Source organism: Corythoichthys intestinalis, chromosome 5 (assembly GCF_030265065.1).
Source record: "Corythoichthys intestinalis isolate RoL2023-P3 chromosome 5, ASM3026506v1, whole genome shotgun sequence".
Classification (NCBI taxonomy): Eukaryota; Metazoa; Chordata; class Actinopteri; order Syngnathiformes; family Syngnathidae; genus Corythoichthys; species Corythoichthys intestinalis.
The window spans coordinates 52,028,586-52,055,586 of record NC_080399.1 but is presented as its reverse complement, the minus strand read 5'-3'; the positions used below and the strand labels follow the sequence as shown (position 1 = coordinate 52,055,586).

The 27,001-nt window shown below is 38.6% G+C and overlaps 1 protein-coding gene across 1 annotated transcript in view; it reads left to right on the top strand.

The window, feature by feature from the left end:
- Positions 1-27,001, top strand: part of necab2 (N-terminal EF-hand calcium binding protein 2) — a 215,559-nt gene that overhangs the window by 14,964 nt on the left and 173,594 nt on the right. The window contains exon 2 of the mRNA XM_057836566.1: positions 9,757-9,781. Coding sequence (XP_057692549.1) covers positions 9,757-9,781 — 25 coding nt within the window. The remainder of the gene's footprint in view (positions 1-9,756; positions 9,782-27,001) is intronic.

Here is a 27,001-nt window from a genome sequence, read left to right as displayed (position 1 = left end):
TGGCATAGTCTGTCACGTGACTGATGTCATTTGGTACAAGCTCCAACACTTTCATTCAAAACGTGGAGGTTCATGAGAGTGACAAGCTTTGGAGCTTCAGTTTTGTTTGCCATTGCATTTGTTTCCGTGCACTTTGGTCCATCCCTCGTTCCACATCCTCCAGCCAGCCCCTATTTAACAATTTGGAATTTCTCCCACATCCTGCGTTGTAGCTATATTCTCTCTCAGCTTGCATGCCTTAACCTCACACACATATAAAAATAATAGAACACTTCTTGGCCCCTTTTATAGTCCCATTAGCGAGGGAAAAGTACCTCACTTTTCATCATGCTTTACTGCAAAAAACAATAGTTATTCAGACACAGCTAGAGGCGGTGATACAACCACAGTCAGCTTTCAAACAGGTCCTGTGAGAGGACCTATGTTTGTTCCATAAACCTGTAAACACACTCTTCCTATTAAGACAACATTGGCTAGCTTTCAGTAGACACATAGCTATCTTAAGATAAACTCAAGTTGTATTTACAAAGTGTTTATATAGTGTTCACAAAATCATACGTTAAAATTTAAAAACTTTTTATATCATCTTCTGTGCACGACTAAGAAAACACCCATTCCTATATAATGCTTCGTAAACTCAAGCAACAAAGGCAATGTTCCCTTTTTGTCTCTACTTAGTCCAAGCCGCTATCGCATCCATCTGTTAGCTGTCGTTTTCTCCTCAGAATGCATTTCACTCTCTCTCAAGCCACACGCGTGCGCACACGCACACACACACACTAGACACAGTACACACCAGGACCCAACTGTAATATTTCTCTTTTTCCTCCCCCCAGTAGCGCTATGCTGCTTTCTGCTGAGCTATGCAAAATAATTTGACATTTAAAAACGGGGGGGCGTTTCAGGCATTTGCAATTTTAACTTTATTACAATGTGTTAGAATTGATTAAGCAAATTTCATGTGACCTCCACTTATTTTCTCAAAACCTGAGACACAAATACAAAAATTCAATTGAATAATGCATACCCTCCCCGACTCCAGCCACCCATATTGTAAATGTATGGAATAATTGCCTGGAAACAGATCCACACGAAAACAAAATTCTTAACACCATTGAAGTGAATGAATAGTCATCCGCAACAAAAAGGGAACACTCAATGATCAGATCATAAAGGTGCAGTATTTATTGTACAATACAGCAGAAAATAGGTGTATTTAATAACTTTTACGTACAGTTGTCCCCCATTATAAAGTGGATCATTTTTTAAAAGAATTTTTTGGGTGGGTGAAGGAATCTGACCTTTTAGCCAGACTGCCGGAATCACGCCAGCCAAACTGCCGGACTCGCGTTGGCGCAGCTATAACGACCTGGGCCGGCGGAACCCCCACAAACCGGCCAAAAGGCTGAACTCCGTGCGTTCATATTAGTCTTAACCCCTTGTACTGACTCCATTTTGAATGCTGGAAAAAGGTTTCGAAACACACTTTGACAATTTATTTAGGTCGACAATGATAAAACGGCAAGGCAAAACAGCGACAGGCCCAGGCGAGGAGGCAGACTGATTCCAGGGTCGCCATATCACAAGTCAACTAAAGTTTCCTGAGAAAAAAAGACAACGATTAGTTAAACATTCAATATTTTTGTATGCTCTCGTGGGGCATGCTGTGGGCAAGAAGAATGGTGTGTTTGGGTCTTCCTCTGTTTCAGATTTGGGCGGTCAAGTTCATGTTTCACCGTTGCTGGGTCGTGGTTAATGAGGCAACTGAGGTGGGAGGTTCGGCGCGCCTCACCGTCTGAGAGGCGCTGAGCTATCAAACTTAGAGTTCTTTTCAATTGGGTCTTATGGTAGTACAGGATGTCCCGCCATTTGTTCTGGACTGTCCTGAATAGCTGATTGTGGGGTTTGGTGTTGCAGACGTGGGCTTGTAGATGTCTTGCCTATCACCTGGTAGTCAGCGTCAATCTTGCTCAGTCAGCTGCATGACGCACGCGTTGGGCTTCTGTGGTCAGAAGGCGTCATGTATCTCTTATGCGCCATGTCAAATATAGTCTGCTTGTTTTCCTTCTACTATGATATAAATGCTATTTATTTTATAATGGGTACGTTAGAGTAATACAAACAGTCAAACAGTAAATATGAGAAAAGATAGTATTCCTTCAGGGGTTGGGGGGAGCATTTTGCATGTTCTATATGTACAAAAAACAAGTCATGAAGTACAAAAAAAAGTACAAATCTCCTTAAATAAGTCTTTTCTATTGTCACAACAACATGATAAATAGTGGCAGACATAGCAACAAGCCATTTTGCCATACATTTTTTTAGGGGGAAAAATAACTTATTTTTGGTCTAAAAACATTTTAACAAACCTACAAAAAATATATAAAGTCTCACAAAAGGTTTTTAACTCCTTTGAAATTAGATATAAAGTCTTCAACTATTGTCAAATGAACAACAAAAAGCAAGCTTCAACAGCATCTTCATGCATTCTGTTTTGACTAACAGTTTTCTAAATAAAGCATTGGTTGCTTTAATTTGATTCTTGATTTCATCATGCCCCTTTTGAGATGTTTCTTCACAACCTTGAAGAAAAGCTATGACTGTGTCTCAGTCCTCTTGTGGCTTTCTTTTGCACTTTAAACTTGAAATGTGAATAGATGATGCAGATAACGGCATTTGCGGATAGATTAGACTGAGGATACTTCTTCAGAGGTAAGTTGGGTTGGTACAGAAGTGCTGTTTTATTTGATGGTACCAGGTTGTTGAATTAATGTGCCCTTCGCCATTTTTCACTGGATCGGAATTGGATCGGGTGAAAAGGATCAGGTTTTTGATTTAAAAAAAAAAAACAAAAAAACATTTATGTATATATATATATATATATATATATATATATATTAAGGCTGTCACAATTATCGCGTTAACGGGCGTTTATTATTTTTTTTAAATTAATTACGTTAAAATATTTGACACAATTAACACACTCCCCCTGCTCAGAAAGATTTAAATGACAGTACAGTGAACTGCTTGTTAATTGTGTTTTATGGAGTTTTGCCGCCCTCTGCTGGCGCTTGGGTGCGACTGATTTTATAGGCTTCAGCACCCATGAGCATTGTGTAAGTAATTATTGACATCAACAATGGCGGGCTACTAGTTTATTTTTTGATTGAACATTTTACAAATTTTATTAAAATGAAAACATTAAGAGGGGTTTTAATATAAAATTTCTATAACTTGTACTAACATTTTTCATTTAAGAACTACAAGTCTTTCTATCCATGGATCGCTTTAACAGAATGTTAATAATGTTAATGCCATCTTGTTATTATATTGTTATAATAAACAAATAGTCCTTATGTACTGTATTTTGAATGTATATATCCATCTTGTGTCTTATCTTTCCATTCCAACAATAATTTACAGAAAAATATGCATATTATATAGATGGTTTGAATTGCGATTAATTGCGATTAATTAGGATTCTTTAATTTTTAAGCTGTAATTAACTCAGTTAAAAATGTTAATCGTTTGACAGCCCTAATATATATATATATATATATATAATATATATATATATATATATATATAATATATATAATATATATATATATATATATATAATATATATATATATATATATATATATATATATATATATATATATATATATATATATATATATATATATATATATATATATATATATATATATATATATATTGATCCCGGAAAAAGAGGAAGTACTCTAAACAGTACAGTAATGTAACATGGTTGGAACTTTTGTTTTTTTTCTCTGTCTCGGATCGGGACTCGGTTTCTCAAAATCAGTTTACTCAGGTGCAAAAATATGGGATCGGGACATCCCTATTATCTACTGAATTCTTGTAAGCATCTTCAAAGGTTGTGCACTTTCTGGACACTTTTTTCAAAATCAAAGATCTGTTGGAACCGAATTGACAGCTATGCTGCAATTTCCTGCCAAAATAACTTTTTCTTTCCCATGCTACAGTCCCTGGAGCTCAGGGTTTTCTTTCATTAAATATTGTCAGATGAGATCAATTAAGACAGTCTGGTCTTCGGTGAAGGAATGATAACATGGCAGCTCAATGTCTTCTTTTATTACAGTGGTCCAACCTTAACGAAGAGATAAAAGACTGGGTTAATAAAAAATAGTGATTTTAATGCAAATATACTATATTTTATAATAGTTACTCCATTTTACGTTGTATTTACATTCACATAGAGTTTTCTACTGAGACTGACAAACAAGTGTTAACCTGTGTCTCTTTTGCTGTGCAAGACTAAATATTATTGAAAACACTTGGTTGAAAATTATGCATATTATAACTTTGTACCCTACGTTATTGTGCAGGCATCAAAACAACAGCCAAATTGACTTAGTTTCTTACCGTTCACCACTCCTTGTTTCCTGTCCGCCATTTTGAAAACTTCAAATACAGCGGTACGTCTACATACAAAGTAAATTCGTTCCAGGACCTTGTTTGTAAGTTGAAATTGTCATACTGTATGTCGAGCAGGATTTTCCCATAAAAAATACATTATAATTCCATTAATTCGTTCCACAGCCCGAAAACCTACACTAAATTCTTAATAAATACCGATGTTACTATTGCATACCTGTAATAATGGAACAAACCGGGTTCTAATGTGGCGAATGTGTTTGCGTAGTGTACCTGAATGCATCGCGTGGCTGACTTGATAGAGTGAGCTTTATTACTTTCACTTTGTTTTCTTGCAACACTTGGCGTGCTATGTTGCACAAGTTGATGGAACAAATGATTAGAAACCTGACGAAGCTGTCGATTTCTTTGGCGATGTTACCACAATAATAATTGCCACCTTATAAAAACTGGCAAACGGAGGAGGAGCGCAGAGAGACCATCATAGACTGTCTACAGCTGTATTGTTGAACCAGCTATATCACAGATGTGCAACCCACGCTCATATTTTTCTATCGAATCTATCTTCATGTCAATGGTAATGGTAAGCAGTGCCTTTTTCCTCTTTTTCACCACCTGCACTGACATTTTTGGAACCCATGTTTATTTCTCTCACAAGAAAATCTGCCATGCGTCTGTCTTGCGGGAAAACAATGAAACTGAGGTGCTGTCATAGATCGTCGTATTTAGAGCATGTTGCCGGATGTAGAAACAAATGGCGAGTCAAATTTTACGTCGGATGTCGAAAAGATCATGTGTCGAAGCGATCGTATTCAGTGGGGCAAATAAGTATTTAGTCAACCACTAATTGTGCAAGTTCTCCCACTTGAAAATATTAGAGAGACCTGTAATTGTCAACATGGGTAAACCTCAACCATGAGAGACAGAATGTGGAAAAAAAAAAAACAGAAATTCACATTGTTTGATTTTTAAAGAATTCATTTGCAAATCATGGTGGAAAATAAGTATTTGGTCTATCCCAAAAGTTCATCTCAATACTTTGTTATGTACCCTTTGTTGGCAATAACGGAAGCCAAACGTTTTCTGTAACTCTTCACAAGCTCTTCACACACTGTTGCTAGTATTTTGGCTCATTCCTCCATGCAGATCTCCTTTAGAGCAGTGATGTTTTGGGGCTGTCGTTGGGCAACAATTAGTGGTTGACTAAATACTAATTTGCCCCACTGTATCAAGGTACCACTGTAATCCAAATAAATTACCAGTTTCAATAGAAAATATGACTTGAGGGGGCGTTCACTTGCAAATTTTGACTCGACAAGTATTTACAATGATTACATCACCACATGAAGGCAGCGGCTGTATGAAGTTTTCTTCGTGATAAACCATTTTTTCAACTGGCCACTGGAGATACACTTAAAACATTAACACACATATGGAAGTGAAATTATGTAACCCTCAGTTGATATCCAGGAACTAACCATTGGAAGAAATTGCCACTCGCAACCTACTCAAGGCCAAGCCCCCTGTCTTTCAAAATAAAGTCTGGAAGTGTTTGAAAACGTCTGCAGTACCAGACATTGGCCAATGGGTCTTGCTCTTCTTGAGAGTTTACATTGATACTGTTTTACACCGCCCGACTTCACCATCAAGATTTAAAGCCTGGGGAGATTGGCTCTTACAATTGGGGATCTTAAAGTCGTAATCTCTAAAACTAAAACTAATAATAATTATACTGAGGGGGGCTTCTTGCATGCCGGGATCTCTCCGAATCTTTATGCAGTTGACGCGTTCATGTTCCCGCTCATATACTGGTGTAAAAAATGCATTCTGACCAAATACGCCAAATATGGAGTTTATGAACACAGATAAGAAACCATGATTGTCTTCATGGTGGCGCCCTAACCAGTAAAAAGTGGGAGCAATTGAACGGTATTATGGGCGATGCCACCTTCACTATGTGCAGTTCTTTACGGTCTACAAACCCACCCCAAAAATAGCATTCTTCTCTGTTTGCTTCCCCACTGCTTTCCCCAATTGCGTTTTCAGTGTTTTTGTCATTTTTTCAAAGTGCAGTTTCCTGGCAGATGAAAACGCAGTTCTCTAAAACACTGATGCACGAGCCAGGCTTGTGCTTTTAATACCAGAGAGACTAAAACATTTGCAATGATTGTGAACTCATTGCCAGAATTATGTGTGTAAATCTGAAGAGTGTGTGTTAGAGAGAGAACAAAATCTTTTCCCTCACTGCTCACCACAACTGTAACTGTGTGTATGAGTTTTTGACAGAATGTAGTTTTTTTAGTGTATGAATTTACAGTAGGTAGTCATTTTATACGCAGTATTATTGTGAATACATTTTGACCTGCATGCATGAGTCATATTCGATAACTGTTGACTTTTATTGCTAATCATCTGCTCGAGAAATTTATTGTCCATGATCATGGCAGACCTGGTTCACTTTAATGTAACTACTAGGGTTGTTCCGATCATGTTTTTTGCTCCCGATCCGATCCCGATTGTTTTAGTTTGAGTATCTGCCAATCCCGATATTTCCCGATCCGATTCAATTCCAATCATTCCCGATAATTTTTCCTTATCATATACATTTTTGCAATGCATTAAGAAAAAAATGAATAAAACTCGGACGAATATATACATTCAACATACAGTACATGAGTACTGTATTTGTTTATTATGACAATAAATCCTCAAGAAGGCATTTACATTACTAACATTCTTTCTGTGAGAGGGATCCACGGATAGAAAGACTTGTGACTTTGTATATTGTGACTAAATATTGCCATCTAGTGTATTTGTTGAGCTTTCAGTAAATGATACTGTGGCCATCCCAAATGCATGATGGGAAGTGGAACCATGACTGTGCGTCGTGCTACCAATTGATATATCTTCTCTGCGTTGGGAAATAACATAAGGTGTCAAGACAATGATCAATTGCCACCTTGCTTCCCCACATTGCTTCCCATGATATTTCTAATCATAGGGAGAGGGATTGCAAGGCTTTAGCCAATTTTTAAAAAGGCTCCAAAGGCTGCCCAAATTCACTCTACTCATTTTGCGCTGTCTTTTATCTCTCTACATAGGTAAAACCATTACAGATTGAGCGCGACAATGAGTGAGAGGGTCGTGCAGCGCATGCATTAATTGCATTAAATATATCAACGTGACACATTTTTTTAAAAATTAATTGCCACTGTTATCGGGATGAATTTGATAACCCTACCTTAGGCCTAAACTAAAGACTCTGGATGAGTGTAACATATTATGTCTTAACATTAAATACAATTAGATAACAATTTAATTAAAGATACATATATATATATATATATATATATATATATATATATATATATATATATATATATATATATATATATATATATATATATGTATACAGTACTGTGCAAAGGTTTTAGGCAGGACACCTGCCTAAAACTTTTGCACAGTACTGTATATATATTTTTATTATATTATGCATATACAGGAAAAAAATATATATACAGTACTGTGCAAAAGTTTTAGGCAGGTGTCCTGCCTAAAACTTTTGCACAGTACTGTATATATTAAAAAAAGGAGTGGCTGATATTTTTTTGCCGATTCCGATACTTTGAAAATGATGTGATCGGAAGATCGGGACATTTCTAGTAACTACTATCGGAACTTGAAGATTAAAGATTATTGTTTGGTTTTATTCTATTTCAACTGTTACGAACGTCACATTGATACGAAGATTCATTCTTTTTTTTAATTTGTTTCTGAATGACTGGGTTTGTGCGAACACAAACTAAACAGGCCAAATCAAAAGTACTTTATTTGTGTTTCTTTTGTGATCCATTGAGCGCACAGTAGATGGATAGTAGTCTGAGCTGGGCAAATCCGAAAGGAACTGTTTTCATGCTCAATTATCTAATGAATTTATAAGAATTGTTAATGTTAGTGCCTGCCTTATAACCATCGACTGTCCAAAAAAAAAAAAAATTCTGTTCTGTTCTGGTTGCGCATATGACTATCAGCGATAACTTCTGAAACTTCAGCCGTCATCATTCAGATTTTTTGGGGCTTGCTATCATTACACAGACACACGGGCAAACATAAGTCTTGTAGCTTCAAAAGTGAAAACTAGAGGTGTATATTGCCTCATATCTGGCTCATACGATTCATATCACGATTCACAGGTCACGATTTGATTCGATCCTGATTTATCCCGATGCAACATTTGAAACTGATTATTACGATATCTGTACATCACTTTATAAAAATACAAATCATAATGGACGTAAGTATATTTCTATCAATTTATTCCTGAAACCTTATCCAGCATTCAAGTAAACATGTTTTTGTTTTATGTTTGAACAACATATGGCTTTCATAATAATAATTTCTCTTTTTTTGTGCAAACATGCTTCAGTCCAAACTTGCTAAAATGCAGGATTCTAAATACTACTCCATGCCACTGTTTTTGAAGTAAAAGCCAAAATGAGCCCAAATTTCAAACTTGCTTCGGGGTATTGCATATCTCTATCTCTGTTGACGAATCCGAGCAAAACAACTGGAAGTATTCCATCCGCCATTGCTGAGGTGTGCCGCCTGTAGCACACAGCCAACAGCAGCTAACATTACTGTTTACATTGACTGACCCAGTAATGGCTGCCAACCACCAGAGGGCGACGTACACAAATCTCTCGAATTAGTAAACAACAGACTGCGAGGCAATGCTACTGCACACTGCTAGCTAGTGGACGGGAGTAGAAGTGCAGACACTGACTTATTTCCACTCAAAAATAAAAAACACATGCAAGGATCGAACACTCCTAATGTAAACTCATTGGTTTTTTACTGTTATTTTTTTTTCTGAGGTAGAGCCTCAGCTGGCAACAACAACAACAACTTAGAATTATACTTAAATAGGCAAATTTGACGGTCGGGTCTAATTTCAATTACGTAGGTTGACAAACGTGTTCTTTTAAGATAACTGATAGAAATTGTACAACCAATACAAATGAGCACTCTAACAAATAATTATTTCAAGCATTGTTATTTCAGAAGAAGTTGGTATAAACAAAGAAATATCCATCCATTCAGGTTCTGTACCATAAGCCTACCGCTCATCTTCATTGGCGTTGTGCTTGTGCCCGTTCTAGCTGAACATGCCACAAGCATAGAAACAACAACTGCAATTTTCTTTGGCTTAATTTGTGACGGTTTTCACCCAACATTGAAAGATATGTAGACCTTTTTTTCTACAGTAAAACTGTTATATGATATATTGTTTAACAAATTTCAGTAATAATGACTCATGTTCATTTTTTGTCCACAGATTTTCAGAAGAGCTGACAAAGATGGTGAGTCGATATTGAAATTTACTAACAGGAATAAAGCAGAGCTTTGTTGACTATGTTACAGAAAAGTAACAAAAAATATTCTACATAAACAATAATGACACATAATTCCAGTGTTATTAAAAGGTTTGGACACATCTGATAAGTTTAAAAATTTCCCTTTATGAATGATTGTTTGTATGAATCAGCAATTTTAGTTAAATATATCCTACAGCAGAAATGCACCGTAAGAGCTACCATAGATGGTGTGTCGATATTGAATGTACTAACAGGAATAAAGTCGAGCTTTGTTGACTATGTTACAGAAAAAAAAGTAACAAAAAATATTATACATAAACAATAATCTCACATAATTACAGTGTTATTAAAAGGTTTGGACAAACCTGATAAGTTTAAAAATTTCCTTTCATGAATGATTGTTTGTATGAATCAGCAATTTCAGTGAAATATATCATACAGCAGAAATGCACAGTAAATGGAAAAAAAAAACCTCATAGTAGTTAAGATGGCAATTTCCAAGTGTGTCTCCTCTTTGCATCTTCTCTGAAGTGTGGCATAATAGGACCCCTTAAAAATACTTTGAAAAGACCTGACAATGACAGGTCAACATCATGGTTTAGACTTTAGAGAAAGGAAATAAAAACCTAGCTCAGAGATTTCAACTGTCAATTTCCACTGTGAGATACTAAGTCAGGAAATAGAAGACCACGAGCACAGTTCATGTCAAGTCGAGAAAAATATCAGATAAGTACCCCTAAAGGATAGTGAGAAAAGTCAAACATTACCCACAGACCAGCTCCAAAACAAGAAGTTAGCTCAGCTCCAGATGGTGTCATTGTGCTAGTTATGTGGAAACAACAAGACAGTATGAATAGCAGATGAAGAACACAGCATTCCAAGACAAACATTTGCTACCCACAGTAAATTTTGGTGGTGGCTACATCATGCTGTAGGGCTGTGTAGCCAGTGCAGGTACAAGCAATAGTGTTAATGTTGAAGGTCACATGGATTCCAGTCAGTCTCAGCAGATTCTTGAGAACAATTTTCAACATTCAGTGACAGAGTTGAACTTGCGCCCGGGCTTGATACTGAAACAGACAATGACTCTAAACCCTACTCAAAATCCTCAAAGACATACCTGCAAAGAAAACATTCTGGAATGGCCATCTCAGTCACCAGTCACCAGACCTGAATATTATTGAAAACATTTGGTGGGATTTAAAACGGCCGTCTTGCTCAGAAACCATCAACACTGATTCAACTGGAGATGTTTTGAAAAGATGAATGGTCCAAAATACCTTCAACTAGAATCCAGACCCTCATTAGAAGTTAGATAAAGTGTTTAGTGGCTCTTATTTCTGTAAAAGGTTTATGCACCTGACTAATTTTTTATAAATAATTATTGCACACTCCTAGCTTTACATCTTAATGCAAGTACAAATACAGTATATCACAAAAGTGAGTACACCCCTCGCATTTCTGCAGATATTTAAGTATATCTTTTCATGGGACAACACTGACGAAATGACACTGTGACACAATGAAAAGCAGTCTGTGTGCAGCTTATATAATAGAATTAATTTATTTTCCCCTCAAAATTACTCAAAATATAACCATTAATATCTAAACCCCTGGCAACCAAAGTGAGTACACCCCTTACAAACTACGTACATTCCTAAATATCCAAATTGAGTACTGTTTGTCATGTTTCTTCCAAAATGACGTGACATGACTCGTTACAGGAATGCTGTCAGCATTGCTGCAGAGATTGAAGAGTTGGGGGTTCAGCCTTTTAGTGCTCAGACCATACGCCACACTCTACATCAAATTGGTGTGCATGGCTGTCACCCCAGGAGGAAGCCTCTTCTGAAGACGGTACTCAAGAAAGCTCGCCCGTCTCATCAGACCATAGGACATGGTTTCAGTAATCTATGTGCTTTGTTGACATGTCTTCAGCAAACTGTTTGTGGGCTTTCTTGTGTACCCGCCCGTCTCTTCAGACCATTGTGGGCTTTCTTGTGTACCGTCTTCAGAAGAGGCTTCCTCCTGGGGTGACAGCCATGCACACCAATTTGATGTAGAGTGCGGCGTATGGTCTGAGCACTAACAGGCTGACACCCCACCTCTTCACTCTCTGCAGCAATGCTGACAGCACTCCTGTAACGAGTTACATGACATTTTGGAGGGAAAATGACAAGCAGTACTCAATTTAGACATTTAGGGATGTACGTAGTTTCTGAGGGGTGTACTCACTTCTGTTGGCAGGGTTTTAGATATTAATGGCTATATTTTGAGTTATTTTATTTTAAGATAAATTAACTCAATTATATAAGCTGCACACAGACTACTTTTCATTGTGTCAAAGTGTCATTTTATCAGTGTTATCCCATGAAAAGATGCAAGGGGTGCACTCACTTTTGTGATACACTGTAGATCACAGGAGTCAAACCGATCCCAGAAAGGGCCAAGTGGGTGCTGGATTTTGTTCCGACCGATACAGTGCAGAGAGTTTATCCAATGAACTTCCTACTGAAACAAGCAGCACCTGACAAAGTTTAACTGATTACACATGTAAAAGATCTGATTGGTGAAAAGGTGTCCTCTTCATTGGTTGGAAAGCAAACCTGCACCCACTTGGCCCTTTCTGGAATCGGTTTGACACCTGTTGCTGTAGATTAACAGTTTGCACTTCACTCTCATTTTGAGGGGTTTATACAAGAAAAAAAATCGCCCAATATTTGCAACCACTTATGGTGTTCAGGGTCACAGACAGATGAAGGTTATATCACAGCTGATGTATGTTGGACAAAAGGCAAACAACAACCAGGGATGTTGCTGGTTACTTACAGGTCACTTGTACACTCACATCCAATTCTCACACCATTACTGAGTAAACCTGAACACAGAGGTCATGCGAGTGAATAACTCCCTTACAAATTGATACTGAAACCGCTGTGCACTCTCTATTGAGTTTTTCCAAAATTACAATATGTATTACAATGAAAATTATAAGTTCTATAGGGGAAAAAAATTGGATTAATTAAAAAAAAATCACAATGTTTAGCTTGTAGTTTAGATGTAAGAATATAGAAAGAAATGCCATGATTCATGATCCTGGTCCCAGTCCTGTGAGTTCATCAGGCTTAATCCTTGTTGCTCCTATGGGCCAATAAAAAGCTGCTATGCTGTATGTGAGTCATGTCCGGGCTTTTTGAATGACAAACTTAGGGCCCTAGAGAGATCTAGCAGGACTTGGAAGTCTGACAGACACTCACAAAGGAAATGCAAACCTATCAATCCATTTGCTATACTGGTTTTGGAGACTGTCTCAACTGATCTCAGGGAAAAGGGGTATTACTTGCGAGATAGGGAGTTTGACAATCACAGAGTACATCTACAAAAATGGAAAGAAAAAGAAGCGAGATAAACATTACATTTTGTAAGTAATGAAAGTAACAAGCGCATCTGATATACTTACACGCAATGCAGTGTGTCACTGCTACCATCTTCTCTGAAGTAGCCGAACTGGATATAGACTACACTTCCACACTTTCTGTGGTTTGATTGGCTCACACGACACATTTTCTATGCTACTGGTGTAAAAAAAAAAAACAGTTAAAAGAGTAAGGAATTGGTACTGTAGGTTATTATAAGGAAACTTTGATGTAAGGAAAGCAGTCTAGAAAGGAAGGGAAAGAAACCAGCAAGTGCAAGTTGACGAGGAGCTAATTTTAACCTTGCTCTCTTGGGATAAGACCGGGGAACTGTTTTAATGAGAGGCACATGGAAAGAGAGAAAGGTGAATATTGTAGGGAGTGACACAAAGGGATGTGCAGGGAAGCAAGGCGTTAAAAAATTGAAATGATGATGATTCCATTGGACAGATAGTTATTGAACCCCTGGGCCAATCTTAGGTTAATTCAAATGTGTAAATGTGTATGCAATTGTTAGCCTATGTGTTTATCATGCATCCCTGTTTTCAGCAAATTCACATGCTTCAGCAGGCATTTTTTATTTGTGCTAGTCTGTAATACTGTAGAAGCTTAATGCATCAATGTGTTCAAGCTTGTTTGCGTGACTTTTATCTTTAAAGGAGCCGTGTGAGTGCGTGTGTATGTGTGTGTGTAGTAATCACACTTTAAAGGCTTTGCTATGCTGCTAGTGCGGTGATGCAGTAGCCCAGAACGATGAAATATTCAATTGGCAGTATCTACTGTAGTTTAGTAGGGTGTATTTGTTTTGTTTTCCTTACAGTAGCACCATACAATGAGCAGGTGCTCTTTGAAAAGTTAAAAATTTTATATAAGACCTAAATATGTCACTATTTTGTTTTCAATTTTCTATTCGGTTCTGACTGAGTAAAATCATAATTCATTGCATTCATTTCCTACTCATTATTCATTTATTCTGTGCAAGGTAATGCGGAAGCTGGAGCCTATCCCAGCAGGTTGCCAATTGCCCCGGCTAAATCTTGAGTTAAATAGGAGCAAAGAGTGTTTTGTAGTTGCATGAAGCACAGGAAATTTGCAAAATATACTGTACACTCAATTGCCGAAACCCTAAAGCAGGGTTCACTTAATCTGGAACTTGATGCCATCAATCCTGTCGTGTTTTCTAAGTCTCTCTCTCCTAACACACCTGAATCAAATGATTATGTCATCAGCAACCTCTCCAGAAGCCTGATAATGATCTTGATTATTTGATTCGGGTGTGTTGGAGGAAGGAGACATGGAAAACACGACAGAAAAAGTGGCTCCGACGTCCGGATTCAGTGAACCCTGCCCTAAAGTATTTGCTCACTTTCCTTGACTCATTTTTTAATTTATGTGACATCCCATTCCTAATCTGTACGTTTTAGTAAGGCTTTTCTTTGTAGCTACAACAGCTTCAACTATTCTGAAAAGGTTTTTACAAGGTTTAGAAGTGTGTTTTTGTCAATTGTTTGGCCATTCTTTCAACAGCAATTTGTGAAGTTACCCTTTGCTTTGGATGAGATTGGATGAGTAGGCCTCCCTCTCAGTTTCTGCTCTAATTCCAACCAAAGGTGTTATGTCAGGTTGAGGTCAGCATTCTGCATCCCAGTGAATTTATCCCCCCCACACACAAAAATATTCTGCCTTTATGGACCTGTATTAAGCACATATAGTGGAATCGGATTTGTGTCTGGCATCAAACAAAGCTTCTTTATTTGCAACCGAAAAACAAGACTAAGCAAAATAATGGAAATCAAGCAAAGTTATCTGAAAAGTAAAACACAACACTTACAGTGGGGCAAGTAAGTATTTAGTCAACCACTAATTGTGCAAGTTCTCGCACTTGAAAATATTAGAGAGGCCTGTAATTGTCAACATGGGTGAACCTCAACCATGAGAGACAGAATGTGGAAAAAAAAAAAAAAACAGAAAATCACATTGTTTGATTTTTAAAGAATTTATTCGCAAATTATGGTGGAAAATAAGTATTTGGTCAATACCAAAAGTTCATCTAAATACTTTGTTATGTACCCTTGGCAGTAACGGAGGCCAAACATTTTTTGTAACTCTTCACAAGCTTTTCACACACTGTTGCTGGTATTTTTGCCCATTCCTCCATGCAGATCTCCTCTAGAGCAGTGATGTTTTGGGGCTGTCATTGGGCAACACGGACTTTCAACTCCCTCCACAGATTTTCTACGGGGTTGACATCTGGAGACTGGCTAGGCCACTCCAGGACCTTGAAATGTTTCTTACGAAGCCACTCCTTTGTTGCCCTGGCTGTGTGTTTGGGATCATTGTCATGCTGAAAGACCCAGCCACGTCTCATCTTCAATGCCCTTGTTGATGGAAGGAGATTTTCGCTCAAAATCTCTCGATACATGGCCCCATTCATTCTTTCCTTTACACAGATCAATCGTCCTGGTCCCTTTGTAGAAAAACAGCCCCAAAGCATGATGTTTCCACCCCCATGCTTCACAGTGGGTATGGTGTTCTTCGGATGCAATTCAGTATTCTTTCTCCTCCAAACACGGGAACTTATGTTTCTGCCAAAGTTCTATTTTGGTTTCATCTGACCATAACACATTCTCCCAGTCTTCTTCTGGATCATCCAAATGCTCTCTAGCGAACCGCAGACGGGCCTGGACGTGTACTTTCTTCAGGGGGGACACGTCTGGCAGTGCAAGATTTGAGTCCCTGGCGGCGCATTGTGTTACTGATAGTAGCCTTTGTTACTGTGGTCCCAGCTCTCTGGGGCTCTCTAGCTCTCTCTAGCTCTCTAGGTCATTCACTAGGTCCCCCCGTGTGGTTCTGGGATTTTTGCTCACCTTCTTGTTATCATTTTGACGCTACGGGGTGAGATCTTGCATGGAGCCCTAGATCGAGGGAGATTATCAGTCTTATTATTCATACAAACAGTCAGGTCTTAAATGTCTTCCATTTTCTAATAATTGCTCCCACAGTTGATTTCTTTACACCAAGCATTTTACCTATTGCAGATTCAGTCTTCCCAGCCTGGTGCAGGTCTACAATTTTGTCTCTGGTGTCCTTCGACAGCTCTTTGGTCTTGGCCATAGTGGAGTTTGGAGTGTAACTACTGAGATTGTGGACAGGTGTCTTTTATACCGATAATGAGTTAAAACAGGTGCCATTAATACAGGTAATGAGTGGAGCCTCGTTAGACATTGTTAGAAGAAGTTAGACCTCTTTGACAGCCAGAAATAAAACTAAAAAATTGTTTGTAGGTAACCAAATACTTATTTTCCACTATAATTTGGAAATAAATTATTTAAAAATCAAACAATGTGATTTTTGGGGGTTTTTTTTCACGTTTTGTCTCTCATGGTTGAGGTTCACCCATGTTGACAATTACAGGCCTCTAATCTTTTGAAGTAGGAGAACTTGCACAATTGGTGGTTGAGTAAATACTTATTTGCCCCACTGTAAGTCTGGTTTATACCTGATGCCTTGAATGTGCCACATGGGAACAAGGCGCATTGAATTCATTCCGCAAGCATTTTTCAGAATTAATAGTCTGCGTAGCCCTGCGCAGCTCTGTGCGGCTTACCACCGTGGTGAAACCGAAATCCTTCCAGACTACAGGGGGCAGCCAAAAGTGTGTCTACAAAATATGAGCAACATCATACTATAAAAAAGTAGAAAATCCAATTTCTGCAACAAAGAGAAGCTCGCGTGTTTATCGGCCGAATCATACAAATGTTTGGACTTGCAAACCTCTGCGTTCAGCAGTTCGTCCGCCATGTTTTTCCACAAGAGGTTTATCAATCCTCTCCACCCCCTCCACTCACCTCTGCCAATAGCAGCTTGTACGCTGTGTGTCAAAATTTCAGGAGGTATGCGATGTGGAAATCTGACGCGTTAGTGCGCCGCCCAGAAAGGCATGGTTGCTGAGACAATTGCCACATTTACATGGAGCCAAATATTCCAATTACAATCGGAATATTTGTTCAAACCGAATAAATGTGTTCCATATAAACACCTCATTCAGAATGAACAGGCCCAAACCGAATGGAATTTCATTCCGATTCACAGGGGTGGAATATTCCTTTTCCCAAACCGATTAGAAGTAAAATTATATCATGTATACAGGGAAGCGGAATGGTGTCTGGTTGCGTTCTTTCTGCGCATGCTCCGTACTGACGTGGTGACGTCACTCGGTGACGTAAGTAACGTCACTTACAACATGGCTTCCAAGCACACGCACAGCGCACCCACACAACTTTTTAAATGAACGGCGTATCATTCTGAAGTTTTGTTTCCACTCGAAAAGTTAAAACAGCAGCTGATCTGACGATCGATCTCCATGTTTTGCAACGTGACGCTTTGTTTTGATTAATCTGCGCATGTCAGACGGCAGTTGTCAAACGTCCTTTCGGAATAAAGGCAGTCACATGTAAACGCTGGATCGGAATAGATGAAGTGACATGTAAACAGCTGATGTGAAATTTCCATTGGAATGATTTGAATCGGTATGAATAAAAGTCATCATGTAAACGTGGCTAATGTCATTTTGTGTGTGAGGCCACAGGAATGCCTTAGGTATAAACCAGCCAAACGGTTTACAATTCACTTTTTTTCGTTCTCACTGCCCAGACTTTTGCTCTCAATGCCAAGCGCTTGCGCCGCCTGTCATTTTGCATGCGAAACGTATTTCTCTCTCGTGGTGCTTCTTTTTATTATACAATGGTACCTTGACATACAATCGCTTCCATACACGATCATTTCGACATCCGATGTAAAACTTGACTCGCCATTTCTCATCTCACATCCGAAGACACGCTCGAAATACGATTACATGTCAGCGCCACAGACGGACGCACAGCGGATTTTCTTGTGAGAGAATTCAGCACAGGTTCCAAGAAGGTTAGTGAAGGTGGTGAAAAAAGGAAAAAGGTGACGCTTACCATTGAAATGGAAGTGGAAATGATAGAAAAATTGGAGCGTGGCGTGTGGATCCGTGAACTGGCTCAACAATATGCCATAGAATGTTTCTGATCTCGACGGTTCTCCTCCGACCTCCGTTCGCCAGTCTTTTTAAGTTTGACAATTATTATTGTGGTAACATCGCCAAATAAATCGCAAGCTTCGTCAGGTTTTTATCATTTCTCTCAGAATTTTTGCAACACAGCATGCCTACTCTCCGCCGCAGCTGAACATGAAAAGTGAAAGTAAGAACGCCAAAAATTTGACATTTTACATGTCATAACATGGTGAAAATTGCATATGGGAAAGCAGGGACTGTACTCAGCATTACACGAAGAAGGACTGGCCTGTGCGGGAGGAAACGGTGCATTGTAGAGAAAAGAACATCATCAACGACCCGCTGGTGGAAAGAAACGAGATAGTCCTCCCACCACTGCACATCAAGCTCTGTTTGATCGAGCAGTTCACCAAAGCTGTGCATAAAGATGGTGACTGCTTCACTTGCTTGTGCCAGGCTTTTTCAGGATTGAGCACTGAGAAGCTGCCATTTTGACCGTCCTCAGATCCATCAGCTCATCAGAGATCCAGAGTTTGAACACTCAATTAACGAAGTTGAACTGCAGGCGTGGAAGGCATTCGTTGTGGTCGTGAAGAACTTTGTTAGCAACAAGACCAAGGAAGAGAACTATGTACAACTTGTCAACAACACGCTGACTGCTTTCAATAACTTCGGATGCAACATAAGCATCAAAATGCACTACCTATTCTCACATGGGGACCAGTTTCCTGAGAATCTGGGATCAATGAGCGACGAGCAGGGGGAGCAATTCCACCAGGATATGAAAGAGTTTGAGACCAGGTATCAGGGACGCATTCATAATGGCTAATTAAAGTTGGACTCTGAAAAGAGACATTCCTGACGCTGAGCATTCTAAGAGTTCGAAGAAACGGAAGTTCAGGCCCTAAATTTTGAACAATGGTGAAGTAACATGCAACTTACGTGTACTTACCGTTACCAATCAGTTTTCAGTAATCGGTTTCTACCATATAATTAATATATTTTGTTGGAAAGCATTTTTTTTCTCTCAAAAACACATTTAGGATCATGATACAGTATGTGTTGACAAATATTAGCTGACCATGCCACAAAAATGTTATCGCTTTTGTAATACCTTTTTTATTACAAATCAAATTAGCACAAAATCCTGACCTGATTAAGAAAAACGGATGCCACGTCATGATTCAGCAGTGCAAATATACCCAAACGCAGTTGTAGAAATCCAGACACCATTTAAAAAGTGAAAAATTGTTGCCCAGTGTTATTATTACATTTATTATTATATTATTTTTCCTGCGTGTAGTTGCTATCTGCAAAAGTACAAGCAGTATTATTAAGGCGGCACGGTGGCTGAGTGGTTAGCACGTCTGCCTCACAGTTCTGAGATCAAGGGTTCAATCCTGGGCTTCAGCCTTCCTGTGTGGAGTTTGTATGTTCTCCCCGTGCATGTGTGGGTTTTCTCCGGGAACTCCGATTTCCTCCCACATCCTAAAAACATGTATGGTAGGCTGATTGAACACTCCAAATTGTCCGTAGGTTTGAGTGTGTGCGTGAATGGTTGTATGTCTCTTTGTGCCCTGCTGGCAACCAGTTCAGGGTGTACCCTGCCTACTGTCCGTAGTTAGCTGGGATAGGCTCCAGCACCTCCGCGACCCTCGTGAGGAAAAGCAGCATGGAAAATGAATGAATGAAAAGGTATTTATTAAGGATTTAGTGTAGGTTTTCAGGCTGTGGAACGTATTCTTATGGGAAATCAATGCTCAACATACGACCATTTCGACATACAAACAAGGTCCTGGAACGAATGTATGTAAAGGTACCACTGTAGTTATATTGTTAATAAATAACTGGTAACACGATACATTAACAGACTCGTGTTGTTCAATATGACGATACAGTTAGTTCCGGGGTTACGGACGAGTTCCATTCCTACGCTGGCGACTTAACCCAAATTTCCGCGTAAATCGGAATTAACCCTTTAAGTACCCATAAATTCCCTGTAAATCTCAAAATAACTATCTAAAAAAACATGTATTATAGGTCATATAAATAAAATAAAGTAAAAATTAAGATACTGTGAGGTAAAATAAGGTGCTGTTTACGCGACTTAAAAAAAAAAAAAAAAAACACTTGAGATGGCGGATGAGACTCCGGCGTCGTTGAAGTCACGTATGTCGAGTACGTCGTAACTCATTATACCTAAATATACCTTTTTCTGCAATGGACGTTTTGGCCAGCCAATGGCACCCATTTAATGCTGACTTGCCGCATTGACGGGATTCCATATGCCATAGTAGCACCACCAACTCTCTTCAAGATTTCCCTCTCTCCACTCAATAGTTAGCCAATTGGTTCCTCCTGCCAGCAGTAAAGCATCCAAGACAACTAAAAATAGCAACACAATTCGATCCAGTATCAATAGTAATTAATTATTTATTATCGATATTGTGCTAACTTAATATGCAGTTCATAATTATATTATAGTTAATAATAATAATAATAGAGTTTATTTCAAGCGCCTTTCAAAACACTCAAGGACTAAAAATTAACAAATGCAAATTAAAAGCAGAATAAAAGTAATAGAAAATTAAAAGGTCGAGACAGAACTGAGCTAAGGATCAAAGTAGATAAGAAAGATTGAACAGGTGTGTTTTGAGTCGGGATTTGAAAAGTGGGAGCGTTGATATGTTGCGAAGCTCAGGGGGTGTAGGGAGTACCAGAGCCTGGGGGCAGAGTGACTGAACACTCTAGAATCATAGGTGGTGAGATGAGCACAAGGGACAGAAAGGTGGAGGGTAGAAGACTAACAAAGTGAATGGGGGGGAGTGTTAACACCTCAGAGGTTAGATATATAGGATGGGGCCAGGCCGTGAAATGCTTTGAACGTGATGAGTAGAATAATTCTTTGTTTAATTGGGAGCCAGTGGAGTTGACGAAGGATGGGGGTGATGTGGTCGGTGGTGTGCGTTCGAGTGATGAGGCGTACTGCTGAATTTTGAAGGAGCTGCAGTTTCTGGAGGGACTTGTTTGGGAGACTATAAAGCAGTGAGTTACAATAATCAATCCGGGAGGTGACTAGATAGTAGGTAGTAGTAAAAAATTATTGACTTTGGTGGGATCCAAGCTGGGTTTCTTAAGTATGGGTGTGATGGAAGCAGTTTTAAAGGTTACCACGTATAGAAAGACATGTAATTCTTAAAAGATACATGTTAGTACGATATATAATAATTCAACATTACAACCCCTCTTAATGTTTTCGTTGTAATACTTTTTGTAAAATTTTAAACCAAAAAATTAACTAGTAGGTCGCCATTGTTGTTGACGTCGCAGGGCGGTGACGTCACATGGGTACGCTGCCAGACTTCCATAGTGTCAGTCTTTAACTACAGGCATGTCGTCAGTTCCGCCCTTCCAATTTGAACCCGAGCGGAATATTAATGAGAAAGACAGCCCTGTTGATGTTTCACAAAATAAGCAGCAAAAACAAAATGAACAGGAAAGACGGGATGAGACAAGTCGCGTACATGTGTCGCTAGTTACAGCACTCTCCTGCTTTAGTGACAGAGCAGGAGAGTGATGTCAAAAAATGTTTGCAGATCCTCATGGTAAACTATTGTGTCATCCAACTTATTCCAATATTATTATGGAGATAGTTAGCATCTAGAGCTGTCTTGTGCTTTATATATGATTAGGGTATGGAGTGAAACACGGCAGTTTGCAGGTAACCCGTACATAACAGCACACAAAAATGTTGATGTCTAATGAGACGTCTAATGGCGTCTAATGACGTCTTACCTTATTTTTGTCACGTAAAAGCGCTGTCTTTACCGCTGCTTTACATTTGAGCAAAAACATTTATGGTACTGTATTGCTTATGTTTGCACTGGATTGTTTTAGGTTGTATCACTACTTGAGCATTTAAAAGCTGTGGATGGACAGTTTAATGTCAATTCCAAACTTAATTAAGTGTGGGAAAGCTGGTATAATTATTGTATGTTTCACCAATAATAAAAAATGTCATACCGTGGCATAACGATATCATGATGTAAACAGCCCATAACATGATATTGTCCAAGTCGCACACGCTAACAGACACGTTCCAAGCCTGTTTTTCTCCATTTTATAATTAATATTATAATGTATAATGCTTTTCCTTTGCCTCTGATGAAATAAGATTCCTCCCCAAAATGTGATTTATACTCCAGTGCAATTTATATTTTTTGTCTTCCTCATTGTGCATTGTTTGGCTTGTGCGACTTATAGTTCCCAAAATATGGTATTGAAAACATTTCTCCTCTTTGTGTGGAATTTTACTTGATTGACAGACCTTGACCTGATACATTTTGACTGGAGCATACAATAAAGTAGATTATTTTCAGACTTTCAATCAGCGGATGGGTTTTTAATTCTTTGCCCTTCTCTGTCCTGTGATTCATCCGCTGTCTGCTAATCGTCGTGATTATGTTTGGCATAATGACAGTAAGAGGACAGGTTTTCAGGAGGCTTGTTTATCTTTGCTGTCAAGATTGGACAGAAACACAACATTTTCCCTGACAGCAAACAGTAGTGTGGAGCTGCTCCCTGGTGTGCATGGCAGCAACACGGCTATGATTGTTGTACCTAATTAATACAACAGCCTACATGCATTTAAGCATGGCTGTTTTCATATTCAGCCTTGTAAATACTCCTCAAAAACAAGAATGTTGAGTTGTATGCAACATTTTTAATGAATACTGTATCTCAAAAGTTGATATGAGCTGTTAGCTTGTGATCTAAGAAAAAAAAATTCTTATTTCCAACGAACACATTTTCTTAAATATGTAGTATTACTTCAGGAATGGACTGACAAAAAATATTTGATCATCCTGAATGTTAATGTTAGGTTTATCTCACCCAGCATTGGCAAGAAACACAGAAAGGGAGGCAGGTTTGGTCTTACTGGAGAGAAGCTGGCAGCAGATGTTATGTTTAACATGCTCAGCTTGATCAGCTTGCTCAGAACACTGCCACTAGGCGCTACTCCTTTATTCAACAAGGAGCAGGAGCAAATTAAAATACAATGCATTCACTTGTGATTTGGCAGATCTACAGAATACTCATCCATACATGTTTAAAGAAGATTGAGCTACCCTCATTCCTTGTATTGATATAATCGTTGATTCATCAGACTTCAAGACACTCTCTAATCCAGTGCTTCTCAATTATTTTCTGTTATGCCACCCCCAGGACGACGTACCCCCCCCCCCCCCAACTCTCTGATACCATTGTAAATAGTATCATTTGTCTATAAAATTATTATTATAAGTACACCTCTGCCTAACATTGTGTCCTTTTTTCTATTAAAGAAAAAAAATTAACATATATCAACTTACAAAAAAGTATAACTGCATTGACGTTGTTTTGTTTGTAACAGAAAAGACTTAAAGTGCATCAATTTGCCTGAATTAAAAAAAAAAAAGGCGCATCCAAACTATAAAAATACACTCAAGGTACACTTTTTGACCATTTGACACTGAAAAATAAAATTTAATAAAATCAATAAATACATTAAAATAGATGAGCAACATTAACTCATGAAGACAATATGCCAAACAATTTGACCGAAAACACAAAAATTCATAGAGCAAAACCGACAATGTCATTTGACGGAGGGACCATCTTTATTTTTGCTGCTTGCAGTATCAGCTCCTTTGCAATGGTGTGGGGCTATTTAGCACTGAGCATGCTAAATAGTGCTCGCTGGTAGTGATATAATACTGACAAAGCGGGATGATTATTGGCAATATTCGGCACGTTTTCGCTGAAAAACAATCAAGCGGGTTATCAATGAGATTGGGGTCTAATGTCTTCAAGTGACGTCTTAATTGATTTGGCTTCCAATTGTCCGCTACAAACATCTTTAAACACAGTAAACAGAGTCGTCTTTCCTTGTCTCCCTCTGTATTAAAAGTCGAAGCCAAACGGCCTTTAAACAGCGCATTCTCGGCCGCCGGGGAAGAACCGGAGGTGAGGGCGGTCGTCGTGACGATCCCAAGCTGAACATGGAGCTTCTCGAGCAGACACGTGAGAACCGGAAAAGACAGTGGGTCGCTGTGTGAGCCTGGCCCGAAAACGGCGGACAGCTCTTCATATCACTTTGATGTGTGCTCTTGCCTTTTGTTTGGTTAAAAAATACTGCGCACACTCTGAAAATGAGAGCACCACTGCCACCCACTGTGTGGATGTGCAAGTACACTTTATTCTAGTATGGCAAAAAAGTATGCTCCCCGACGTCACATGCGCCACCCCCGGCATCGCTATGCGCCCCCCTGGGGTGGCGCGCCTCACTATTTGAGAAGTACTGCTCTAATCACATAGTGGTCACACGCAGTCAGTTCAAAAGTACAAGAACTCTGCCACATGAAAAGATCATTGGAACAGTTTTATTTGACATTAATGTATAAAGAAACATCAAATCAGAACAATGTAAGGAAAGCATAAAATGAGTTAACAAGTTGTACAATTTTCCTAACAGTTAATTAAAAAAAAAAAAAAAAAAAACTCAGCAAAGCTTTCCATTCTTGTTTTGTGTACTCTAATACAGGCGTCCCCAAACCTTTTCCTGAGAGGGCCACATAACTTTTCCCTTCTCTGATGAGGGGTAGGGTCAGTTTGTAACAGAAAAAGTGTGACGATTGCAGGAGTGCCTAAATGTAAAAATGTATTGTTTTTCAGAAAGCCACAATCAAATAACCCTTTCTGGATTCTTCACGGAACAAAAATAAATATAATATAATATAATATCATATCATATCATATCATATCATATCATATCATATAATTAGGGCTGTCAAAATTATCGCGTTAATGGGCGTTAATTAATTTTTTAAATTAATCACGTTAAAATATTTGCCGCCATTAACGCACGTGCCCCGCTCAAACAGATTAAAATGACAGCAGAGTGTAATGTCCGCTAGTTACTTGTTTTTTGGTGTTTGGCGTCCTCTGCTGGCGCTTGGGTCCAACGGATTTTATGGCTTTCAGCACCATGAGTGAGAATGGTGTAATTATTGACATCAACAATGGCGAGCTATTAGTTTATTTTTGGATTGAAAATTTTACAAATTTTAATAAAACGAAAACATTAAGAGGGGTTTTATTATAAAATTTCTATAACTTGTACTAACATTTGTCTTTTAAGAACTACAAGTCTTTCTATCCATGGATCGCTTTAAGAGAATGTTAATAATGTTAATGCCATCATGTTGATTTATTGTTATAATAAACTAATACAGTACTTATGTACCGTATGTTGAATGTATATATCCATCTTGTGTCTTATCTTTCCATTCCAACAGTAATTTACAGAAAAATATGGCATATTTTATAGATGGTTTGAATTGCGATTAATTACGATTAATTAATTTTTAAGCTGTAATTCATTTGATTAAAAATTTAAATTCTTTGACAGCCCTAAATATGATAGGGCTGAAAAACTGTATCCACTGGTAATGGGCTTTTCGCTCAGAACACTGTGACGTCACGTTGACTGGAGATTTAGATTTCCACTTTGTTCCAGTTTCAGTGTCCTATTACTATTGTCATACTATTGTCCTATTGTCATTTATATTTTCACAAATACTTATATTCATAAATATATTTTTGTTTTTGTTCCAAAAGCAACACAAACAAATGTATGGAAATTGATGTTTTCCAGTGTGCATATTGTCAACTGATATCAGTGTGTATTTAAGCATCCACAGATTTTGCAGCTCAGTGTTTAATCACCATAATGTGAGAACATCCTGGATTGACTGCAGTTCGCAAGTATAGGTTTTTGTGTGGGAGGCACCGTGGATGAGTGGTGAATATGTCTGCCCAGGGGCGGAGCAAGGGAGGGTGCTGGCGGTGTGGCCACACACGGGCCTCTAGGGGGCCCCGTTTGCGGGCCCGGAGGGAGCCCATTTGGCCCAGGCGAAGGGCTATAAAGCATGCCTGACGATGCGCTGGGCTGTATTAGTGCGTTTAAGCGAGCATGCATATTGCTGAAAGCATTAACATTCCATATTATTGTCGGTCCATGGCACGTTATTTGTTATTACTAGCCAATACATTTTAGTGCAATACCGAGGCCCCCGTTTGATATAGTATTGAAACAGCACTAATTTAAATGTGTCATCGACTTTTTTCAGGGATCAGAAGCAATAGGACAAAGTAATATTGCACATCAACATTGAACATTGTTGAAAATTTTGCATTCAATGACAGGATTAAATTTTAAACCCATTTATATCACCAGATGCTTTGTTTTTCCAGTGTTGATGCTCGGGCTCTGCTGTAACAATATTTTATCTAATGATGTTTGGGGCATTTGGCTAATTAGGGGCAGCTAACGTTCCCCAAAACACTTCAGTATGTATCCTGTTGTGTTTTTTTTTTTTGTAGCAGTTAAATTACCAATAAACACAAGGTATCCAGTTCTATTCGCAGCAATAAATGCCCACGCCACGGAACAGTTGCACAGTCACCTGTCCAATTACGTTTGGTAACACTTCCTGCATTACTTTTGCTAATACCTTGCTTGATTGGTGGGTAATTGCAGTGGTGGTTTTCCTCCTAGAAGGTTTTTCTTTGCACCAAACTCTGACAGACTCTTAGGAAAGTCCAGAAAATCATCTTCCTTGAAGCAGCAGAAGAATCAGAGGAAGTATCTACTCCAGAGTTTAAAAACTGAGGCATGTGTGTGTCACAACCAGCAAGGTTGCCATG